General features: G+C 67.4%; 1 protein-coding gene across 1 annotated transcript in view; it reads right to left on the bottom strand.

Moving 5' to 3' along the window:
* Nucleotides 1-3,627: 3,627 nt before the first annotated feature.
* The window catches only part of FADS2 (fatty acid desaturase 2), a 29,582-nt gene continuing 22,916 nt past the window's right edge, over nucleotides 3,628-10,293 (bottom strand). Inside the window, exons 7-12 of the mRNA XM_079787493.1 lie at nucleotides 10,197-10,273; nucleotides 6,929-7,026; nucleotides 6,670-6,766; nucleotides 6,321-6,400; nucleotides 5,372-5,497; nucleotides 3,628-4,881 (exon numbers count right to left, since the gene is read on the bottom strand). Of these exons, the coding sequence (XP_079643619.1) occupies nucleotides 4,830-4,881; nucleotides 5,372-5,497; nucleotides 6,321-6,400; nucleotides 6,670-6,766; nucleotides 6,929-7,026; nucleotides 10,197-10,273 (530 nt within the window). The 3' untranslated portion in view covers nucleotides 3,628-4,829. The remainder of the gene's footprint in view (nucleotides 4,882-5,371; nucleotides 5,498-6,320; nucleotides 6,401-6,669; nucleotides 6,767-6,928; nucleotides 7,027-10,196; nucleotides 10,274-10,293) is intronic.

The following is a 10,293-nucleotide window of genomic DNA, read 5'->3' as shown; positions in this document are numbered from 1 at the left end:
CCTGGTCCATTCCACAGGGTCCCCTCTGATCTGGAGTCTGGCTGACCCGGGCAAGTCTTGCTTCTGGCAGGACTGAAGGCTGTGTGACCTTGGGGAAGTTATTCAACCTCTCTGAGGGTACAGGACTTCCTGGGCTGATGGAAGACAAAAGATGTTGTGGGAGGCTCTTGGCATAGGGCCCAGCAACTGAGCTGAGAAGTTTATTTACAAGTTTTGTGCCTGTGATTCAACGCCTTAGGGCCACCGCCTACTCTGACTGGGACCTGGCCCCGGTTATCTCTGAGCCTGTTTACTCCTTGAAAGGTATTCTGCCTCCAAGGCAAATTCCTTCTGTCTAGGGCCAGGCCCACACTCAGGGCCCCTGCATAGGCCATTTCCTCTGCCCGGAGTCCCCTTCCTGCGGGGCTTCCCCGTGGAAGCCCTGCTGGCTCCTGGTGCCAAGGGTGCCCATGGATGGCACCCCCCCCCCCCCCCCCGTCTCCTGCCTGGGCAGCCGGGCCTGGGCGTTTCCTGCGGTGGCTCTGATGCCTTTATGGGGAGATACTAACAAACACCCTGGCCTGGCTGGCGTGGCTCAGTTGGTTGGGCGTCCTGTGCACCGGAAGGTTGCCGGCTTGATGCCCGGTCAGGGCACATGCCTGGGTTGTGGGTTCGATCCCCAGTGAGGAGTGTGCAGGAGGCTAGCCCACTGATGTTTCCCTATCACATCGATGTTCTCTCTCTCTCCCTAAAAACCAATTTTTAAAAATCTTAATTTAAAAAAAAAAAAAAAGCAGTGGTACTTAAAAACAACAGGGCATGGCCTCACCCAGCGCGGACGCTGAGCCTGCAGCGCCACCCAGCGGCGCCCGGAGTAACTGCACCATCGTCGGCAGGCCACGCTCCCTGCGGCCCCTGGTGGTAGCCATGGGGAGCGCGCCCTCAGCAGCAGATGGGTGGTTGCCTGGGAACTCGCTTACAGGCCCCTGGGGAACCCCGCCCCCCCCTTATGGTCTGGGATCCTCCGGGGGCAGGTCATCGGTCATCTCCCTCCTCCCACTGTTCCCCCTGCGGGAGCCCCTGGGGACAGGGCACCGCCTTCTGTGAGCGGAGCGCTCCCTTCTCTTAGGCAGCTGCGGAGCGAGCATTTGGGAGCCTGTGCGGGGCTTGTGAAAGGGGGGGGGGGCCTCTAAGGAACCCCGTGTCCCTGCTTAGTGGTGCGCACAGAGCCTTGGGCCCCGAAGAAACGCAACACGACGGAGGGAAGCTGTGACTGTAAGAGCCCGCTGTGGGCTGCCCGGCCGGTGGTGGCAGGAGTCACAGAACAGAACCGGTCCCTGTGGGTCGTGTCCCGAGGGGCTGGGAGGGGTGGCAAGCTCTGTGGGGACAGGTCCTGGCTCTCCTTGGTCTTCCCACAACCCTCGCCCGAACATGTCCTGGGGCACTGGGCTGCCCAGGTCCCCGTGGGCCTGTCACCAACCCTCCAGGACACTTGCTCCTAAATGCCTTCAAAACGGCCACATTCACGCCCTGCCAGTGTGGCTCCGTGGTTGAGCGTCAACCCGTGAACCAGAAGGTCAGGGTTCGATGCTTGGTCAGGGCACATGCCTGGGTTGTGGGCTGGATCCCGGATCCCTGGTCCGGGGCGTGCAGGAAGCAGCCGATGGATGATTCTCTCTCATCATGGCTGTTTCTATCTCCCTCTCCCTCTCCCTTCCTCTATCTGAAATCAATTTAAAAAATTAACTAATTAAAAATAATTTAAAAAATAAATGTTCACGATGGCGGAGGACAAGCATGCTGGGGCCACTCGTTCTGCTTAGGGGCGGCCAGATTGGTTAGAAACAAGACCAATTCCCGAAACATCAACGACAACAAAGAGAGACCAAGTCCAGGCACAAGAGCTCCGAGCTCCTGACGGCCGCCGTCTCCCCCGCCCCCTCCGGGACCCACAGCTTCCTGTCCGGAGGGGCGGGCCTGGACGGGGCGGTGCACCTGGGACAGCTGAGGGGTCTGGACTGGCGCGAGGCTGTCACCGGAGCGTGGCGGTCACTCCTAGGGCAGCCCTTCCATCCTGCCCCTTCTCGCAGGCCTCCTCCGAGTTCCGCTGACGCCGAGGAACCGCCGGGCCACTGGCCGCCTCGGGGACGCCAGGTCACACGCCACCCGCCCAGGCTGCCCTGCCAGCCCCTCCTCTGCGCCTGGCACCCTGCCCATGCCCCCCCCCCGCCAAGTGACGCCCTTTTATGGGGGCAGCACCCTCAGTTCCCTGTGGGTGAGCGCTGGTCTCCTCCAGGCTCCACGCCGTCTGGCCCAGCCCCTGGGCCTCCTGGGAGAGCTGACGTTTGACGGGGTGGGGGGGGGGATGGGCGGGAAACAGCGCTTCCCTTGTGGGAAGTGAAGGAGGGGGGGGGGGAGCCAAACGCTGGGTCTCGGCCTCCGGAGGATGGAGCTTCGGGTCTTGGGCTCCCTCGGGGCCTGGCGTGTTAAGGTGGCACAGCTTTGACAGGGCTTGGGGGTCAGAAACCCACGATCCTGTGCTCACCAAGAGCCTCCGGGAAGTCTGGGGACAGCAGGTATGGGCGTCCCAGCTTCGTGACCCAAAGGTGAGACCTCAGGGCCAGGCCGGGGGGAGAGTCACCGATCCCCGGGGCCCTCACGGCCGGGCGTCCACCTGGCCTCAGTTCCCCGGGACCCGTGGCTGAGACATCCTGGAGCCTGGAGCCCAGAGGGTCAAGGAGGGCAAAGGACTGGCCCAAAGCCACCCACTGAGCCAGGGCGGTCTCTGCCCCCAGCGCAGGCAGGCTGCTTCTGCTCCTCGGTCCGGCCTGAGCCTGCGCCCACGGGGGACCACACACACCCTCCCCGTCACCCGGCCGACCCTGCCGGCTGTACTGAGGTCACAGGCCACACAAGCCGGGGATGAGGGTCTACTGTGGAGATTGGGGGGCAGGCAAGGCCGGGGGGCGCCCCTAGGTGGACTGCCCTGACCCTCTGGCCCTCCCCTGGCTTGTCCAGCTGGACTTGCCCCTGAGCCAGCCCAGAGGCAGGTGGTCACGGAGCAGCGTGGGGGCCAGTGGGGGGTCAGCGGGGGGTCAGCGCATTCCCTTGGGCTCCTCCCAGGCTCGGGCTGGAGTCCACCTGCGGGACTGCCCCCTGGACCCGTCTCCATGACGCTGCCCGAGCTGGGGAGCCAGGCGAGGCTGGGACCTCCCAGGGTGTGGGGCCCCCAGGAGCTGACACAGGGTCTCCGGGGACTTGTTTCCTCAGCCCGGAGATGCTCTCTGCCCCGGGACTGTGTGGACAGGAGGCGGGCGGGGAGGGGGGGGGGCGGGGAGCTGTGGGCGCACAGCGGGTCCGGGGTGAGGGGATGGGGATGGCATCAGGGCGGCAGCCCGCACCAGCCCTCCTCGCTGCCTCCGAACACCTTCCGGGGCCCCGGGGCTCCGGGGTGGGAGCGGGGTTTGCCGAGGGCCCAGGAGGGAGGCGCCCCTTTCTTTGGGTCCTTGGCCCGAAGCTCAGGTCGGGGAGGCGGAGGGGCGGTCGGGGCCGCAGGGGCCCAGGGGACAGAAGGGCTGCCCGAGGCCCGGCTCCGGCTGCCGCCCTCCCCCACCCCCAGCACGGCGGGCATTGATTGAGCGCCTCAGGGAAGTGAGAATAAAATTACCTCTTTATTTCCAAAAAGTGTAGGGCGGGGAGCAACAGGATAAAAATGAAGACCAGTTCCCCATGGATCCATTGGCCGCGGAGCGACAGCAGCTCCTCCGGCCTGTTCTCAGCAGCAGGGCCGAGGGCGGCAACGGGAGGCCTGTCGCACCACATACTGGTCCCTCCGGGCGGGGGCTGGGCACTCCCCCGCTGCGCTGACCCTGCCCCGCAGCTAAACATCGGTTAGTGGGTTAGGTTTCCAGATGCAGCGGCTCTGGGTCCCCCCAGGGGGTGGGAGGGGTGGGCTCCCCTCCCCCTCCCACCCCTCACTCCTGTCCCTCAGCTCCTGGCCTCCAGCCCCAAACTCCTCCCACTCGTACCTCCACCTGGCCCTCATCAGGCCCTCCCAACCCCCAGCTCCTCTGTGCCACCTCCTATCACCTCCTGGGCTCCCTCCTCCTCTGCCCCCTCCCCCCCCTACACACACACACACAGTGGTGGCCCCGACAGTGCCTCGGGGAGTGAGCCCGCTCAGCCCACTGGCCGAGGGGCAGGTGGCCAGGGGCAGATTGTCACCACACCAGCCCCAGGGCCCCGGGCAGCAAAGGTTAAACAGCAGAAGGTGCGAGCTAGGGGAAGACAGAGCCCGAGGAGACGGTTCGAATGCTCCAGAATCTAAGGCGGCCCAACTAGGACAAACGTCTGGCAGGGTGGGGGTGGGGCTGCCCCCTGGGCCCAGGTCACAGGCTCTGGAGGAGGGAGGAGGCTGGAAGGGGGGGTCAGACGGAAGTGCTCAGCCTGGTCAGAGCCAGCCTCCCCTACACAAAGGCAGACCGTGGGCCGCAGAGGGAGCCCAGCCGCAGGGTCGGGGAGCTCCCGGGACAGAAAGCAGCAGGGGGGGGGGGTGTGCTGAGGGGCAGAGGAGGGAGGGGGGGTGCCGGGCTGCAGGGGCCGGGCAGGGGCCTCTGGTCAGCAGACGTGCGGGGCGGAGGGAGGAGGCAGGCCTGGGCCACCTCTCTGCTCCGGGACAGACGGAGGGCGGCCCCCGGGGAGGGTGCTGAGGGCGCAGGGAAGGGAACCGGGAGAGGAAGCCAGGAGCAGGACCAAACATCGGGGCTCAGGGACCCCCCTCAGAACAAAACCCCACCCCTGCGGCCGCCACCCCACCCGCTCCCCCTCCCACGGCCCCGCCGGCTGTGGTGTCATTTGTGGAGGTAGGCGTCCAGCCACAGCTCCCCAGACTTCTTCAGGGACCTGGGAAGAAGGGGGTGGGGCGGTCAGGGGTCAGGAGAGGGCGGGGAGCCCCGGGAGAGGACGGGGAGCCCCGGGAGAGGACGGGGAGGCTGAGGGAGAGGGCGGGGAGGCCTGGGAGAGGACGGGGAGCCCCGGGAGAGGGCGGGGAGCCCCAGGAGAGGACAGGGAGCCCCGGGAGAGGACAGGGAGGCTGAGGGAGAGGGCGGGGAGCCCCGGGAGAGGACGGGGAGCCCCGGGAGAGGGCGGGGAGCCCCAGGAGAGGACAGGGAGCCCCGGGAGAGGACAGGGAGGCTGAGGGAGAGGGCGGGGAGCCCCGGGAGAGGACGGGGAGCCCCGGGAGAGGGCGGGCTGGGGCGGCCTCGCTGGGGTGCAGGTGCTTCCTCAGCTCTCAGCCAGGGGCTGCAGCGCAGGGCTCTCCGGGGCCCCGAGGAAGACAATGGGAAGGTCCCTCCCTCCTCTGCGGGAGCCCGGTCCCCCGGGGCCCCCTCACCGGACGATGTCCTGCAGGGCCCGCAGCAGCGGCTTCTCCTGGTACCGGATGCCGTGCTTGGCGCAGAGGGACCGCACCAGCGGGGCCACCTTGTGGAAGTTGTGCCGCGGCATGGTGGGGAAGAGGCTGGGGGGGGGGGGCGGAGGGTGAGGCTGCGGCCCAGGGAGACCCCTGCGCTCGCCCTGTGCGCCCCCCGGCGGCGGGCACGTGGCGGGCTGTTCGTGGACGGCTGTGTATGTGGTGCTGGAGACAACACCGAGCTTTTCTAAAAAGGGAACCAGCGCCCGGCCGGTGCGGCTCAGGGGCTGAGCACCGACCTATGGACGAGGGGGTCAAGGTTCCATTCCCATCAGGGCACGCGCCCAGGGGGTGGGCTCAGTCCCCAGTAGGGGGCATGCGGGAGGCAGCAGGTCAATGATTCTTCTTCGTCATTGATGTCTCTCTCTCCTTCCCTTCCTCTCTGAAATCAACAAAAATCTATTTTTAAAAAATTGAAATCAATAAAAATATATTTTAAAAGTAAAAAAATAAAAAGGAAACGAGTGAACTGGAGGGGTGAGAGGAAAAGGAGGTGGCGGGAGACGAGGATGAGGGGCAGCAGGGATGGGGCCTCGGGGGGAAGCCCCTTGGCATCTCAGCTCCGGGCAAGCTGGGCCTCAGTTTCCCTGTCAATGAAGGGGACAGACGCCCTGCCCGCCCGCCAGGCGCACAGACCAGGGGAGGCCCAGGTGGACGCTCCAGCCACACGGGCGGCTGTCCCCCCGACGGGAGCACAGGGCGCCCCTCCCGGCCTCAGGGGGGCTGGCGGAGGAGCATGCTCGAGGGCTGGGAGGTGGGGATCTCCCCAAGTGGGGGAGAGAGGGAGGCCCCCAATACTGCCCTCTGCCCAGGTGGGGCTGGTGGCCACGCCCTCCCACTGCATGTGGCCCGCCCCCCGCGCCTCACTCACTGGTGCTCGATCTGGAAGTTGAGGTGCCCGCTGAACCAGTCGTTGAAGAAGGACTGCTCCACGTTGCAGGTGGCCGCCAGCTGGAGGGGAGGGGAGGGGAGGGGAGGGGGGAGGCCAGGGGTGAGGAATGAGGGGCCTCGTCTCCTTCGCTCAAGGCCCAGCCTCGCCCAGGACCCAGGGCCGCCCCCCCGCCCCCCCGCCCCCCCCCGTGTCATACTGTTCTGCCCGGAGCCCTCATCGCGCCGAGTCCCCGTGGGCCCCTCCCAACCAGCCGCCACCCTTTCCGGCGCCGCCCCAGGCCAGCAGCGGGACAGGCGGCCCGGCCGTGGGCCAAGGTCCGGGGACCCACCTGGCTGCTGAACCAGTCCCGGTACGGCTCCCGGTCGATCTCCATGACGATGTGGTTCATCTGGGTGACCCACACGAACCAGTGGCTCTCCAGGAACCTGGGGGGGGGGGGGGGGGGTGCTCAGCGCCGGAGCCCTGCCTGCTCTCCCGGCCCGGCCACGGGGGGAACAGCTCCTCCCCGCACCCCAGGCGGCCCAGGCGGGCGAAGGGGGTAAGTTGGGGTGCCAGGACGTGAGGCCCAGGGAGCGGGGAGCCGGCACCTGATGAAGTTGAGGAAGAGGATGGCGCCCAGGACGCCGTAGAAGGGGATGTAGGTGACGAAGAAGCGGGCGTAGTAGCTGATGGCCCAGGCCAGGTCCTGCCGAGAGAAGCGCGATGAGACGCGGGGGGCGCGCACCCCGCCGCCGGCAAAGGCGTCCCGAGAGCCCCACGGGCGGCTCGGAAGGGGGGTCTCGTTTCCAGGGAAACGCTGAGTCTCGGCCGCAGGAGGGGAGCTGCGCGGTCTGCTCTCAGGGACAGAAACAGGGATGGGGACCGGGGACAAGCGCGGGGCACCCACAGGGAGGGGCCAGAGGTCAGCAGCCCTCTCGTGGGCCGGGGCGTCTGACCGTGCACCCCCACCCGGCAGGCTCAGGAACAGCCCTGGGGTCCTGTCCGGACTCATGGGCACCTGGGAACCCCTTCCTCCGCGCTCACCCAGCACCCGGGGGGGGGGGGAGGGCGCAGAGGACAGAGTCACGGCCCGCCCGCCTCGGGGCCTCGCAGGCAGGCACTCGGCCTCCCGTGTCCACAGCGGAGCCTCGGGGGGCTCCGGCTCTCCCTCGTGCAGGTGGCGCGGTGGCCCTCCCAACACCAAGCACCCCGTCTCTCCCTGCACCCTCCCCCGCCCAGAGGAGCCCAGTGTCACGGGGGAGCAGGTGCCCCGCTCCTCAGCCACCTCAGGGCCTCTGCCTGGAATGGGGGTGCGGAGCCGGGTCCCCCTCACTCTCCTCCCCAGAGGAGCTGATTCCAGCGCCACCGCCCGCTTCCTGTGGCTGTGGGGGCGCCCTCAGCTGTGCCTCACCCCCCCCCCCAAAGGACGGGGAGAACCTCCCGGGGGCTCCGCAGGGCGTGACTGCTGAAGGGGGCGTAGCCGCATCTGAGCTCTGCCCACTCGGCCCGCCCCCGCACCACGTGGCCGCCCAGAGGTCTCCCTCCCGCGCACCCGGTCACGCACCGCCACGCTCCGAGCCACCGCGGCCTCGTTCCCTGCCGGGGCCCACGGGTCAGGTCCAGCCTCCGGGCAGGACCCACGAGCCCTTCCCACGCCTGGCCCCGGCCCTGCCTGCCCTGCAGCCCATCTCCCGGCCCACGTGCGAGGGCCTGGCAGGACGTGCCGTGTCCAGGCCGCGTCCACCGGCGGCGGCTGCCTCCCTATCTGCCCAGCAGCTCGCCCTGCAAGGAGCTCTGTTCGCTCAGCTCCACAACATCCAGCGAGGGCTTCTCCGTGTCCGAGGCTAAGTGGGGTGCTGGGGGCAAAGGTCATTCGGAGCCCGGGCCTCCAAGGACAGGCTCAGAGAGGAACCTTCAATACCCCATGGAAGGGGGCTGGTGGTCCCGGGGGATCGAGACCCGGGTCCCGGGGCCTCCCTGGCATTTAGGAGCCTCCACAGGAGGGGGGCCTGAGCACGGTCCCCGTGAGTCTCAGCACCGAGTCTGGGAGCGGTAGGAGGCCCAGCCCTCCCGCCCGGCGGCACCCTATTTCCCGGCAGAGCGAGGGCAGGCCCTGCAGAGGCCGAGGCCGATCGGGTTCCGGGCCCTGCCCTCTGAGCCCGTTCAGGTGCTCCGTCGGATCGGCTTTCCTGCCGCCCCTATTTAATGGCTTTGTTCCTTAGGGAACAAACAGTAAAAAAAAAAAAAAAGATGAAGTATTCCTATCACCTGCGTGAAGCAGATTAGAATACCCGGCAGCATGGCCGGCCCAGCGCCGCGGCTCACGTTGCTTCTCGGCCGCGGCCACGGGCCCAGGGAGCCCGGGGCAGACAGCGGTCACGTAGGCTCAGGCCGGGGTCAAGTTCCCATCGCTTACTGATCCAGAAATTCCATTCCTCCTGCCCCTCCGGCCTCGCTGGCAGACCGGGTTAAACAACACAACGTAGGGGTCAGAGCCGGACTGTTCTGGAACAGCGTCAGTCCTGACGAAACGCTCGCTTTGGGGAAAAGAGCGCGTCTTGGAGGTGAGCGGGGCAGGTTCTACCAGCGCGGGCCTGGCGGACGCGTGCAGAGTCACCTCCTCCCCAGCCACCACCCGTCTCCGGAGTCCAGTCCGTCTAGTCCGGCTCTCTTAGCAGAACCAACAGCCACGGGCAGGCCAATGCGGCTCAGTGGTTGAACCCGGAGGTCATGGTTCAATTCCCGGTCAGGGCACGTGCCCGGGTTGCGGGCTCAATCCCCAGTAGGGGGCGTGCAGGAGGCAGCAGACCCATGATTCTCTCTCACCATTGATGTTTCTCTCACTCCCTCTCCCTTTCTCTCTGACATCAATAAAAATATATCACACACAAAAAAACACCAAGAAACAGGAACCAACAGCCACGGGCCGACCGGTACTTCCAGGAGAGGATGTAAGGCGAAGTGCTTTGCGGCCTTCAGATGCGATACCGACTCGGCCCTGTCGCTCAGAGGCTGTGGCGGGTTGGGGGGGGCCTCGGACGCGGCGTTGGCCAGGCCTGGGTTCTAGAGCCCCCCACCCCTTGGTGTCACTTCGGGAAAGTCCCGAACTCCGAGTCTCACCCTCTTCATTCATGAAACCGAGTGAGAAAAAGTGAAGAGAGACCGGCGGTCCCTGCACCAGGGACTGGGAGAGCGGGGCCCCGTCCCTGACCCCCTGCGCCCCGCTCTGCCCGTGCCGACCGCTCCGTCCAGGTCATGCCGCCGCGGGCACGGTGCCCTCAGGTCTACACAAAGCCGGGCTGGTGGGAGGCCCGGGTGCCCCACGGGCGGTGCCCTTCTGAGGGGGCATTGGGCACAGATGCAGACCACGCACGGGGCAGACGAAGTGAGGGGGCGCGCGGAGAAGGGGGCGCCGGCCACGAGCCACGGAGAGCGGCCCGCCCAGCCCCTTCCTCGCCGCCTCAGGACCGCCCCGGCCACGGCCCGGGGCGTGAGAACACGGTCCTGCTGCTAACAGGCCTGCCACGCAGCCCCTGGCGCTGCCCCACGCAGCCCGGCAACCCGCACACCTGCGCCTCCGCGGGAGCCAGCGCCCGCTCGCCCCGCCCAACGTGTGACCGCTCGTGGGCCTCAGGGACCCGCGGACACAGGCCCCGCTGAGGGCTCTGCCGGGCGCTGGCTCCCAGGGGCTCCCCTGTGCGTGGGGCCCTTCGGGTGGGTGCAGGGCAGCCCCAGAGCAGGTCCTTTCGCGAGCAATGAGGCAGCGCCCGAGGGGAACCGCCTGGGCCCACAGAGGCAGGAGGGCACAGGGCAGGCCCCGGGTCCACCGCCCAGACCCCCTCCGCGCGCCCCGGCTCACGACGCCCTTCGACTCACCACCCAGTCTTTGCGGACGATCATGGTCATGATGATCTGGTATTGGAAGTACATGGGGATGAGCAGCGGCGGCCCGACTGCGGGGAGGGGCACAGAG

Source organism: Cnephaeus nilssonii (genome assembly GCF_951640355.1).
Source record: "Cnephaeus nilssonii genome assembly, chromosome: 13".
Lineage (NCBI taxonomy): Eukaryota > Metazoa > Chordata > Mammalia > Chiroptera > Vespertilionidae > Cnephaeus > Cnephaeus nilssonii.
This window is presented reverse-complemented; position numbering and strand designations above follow the sequence as displayed.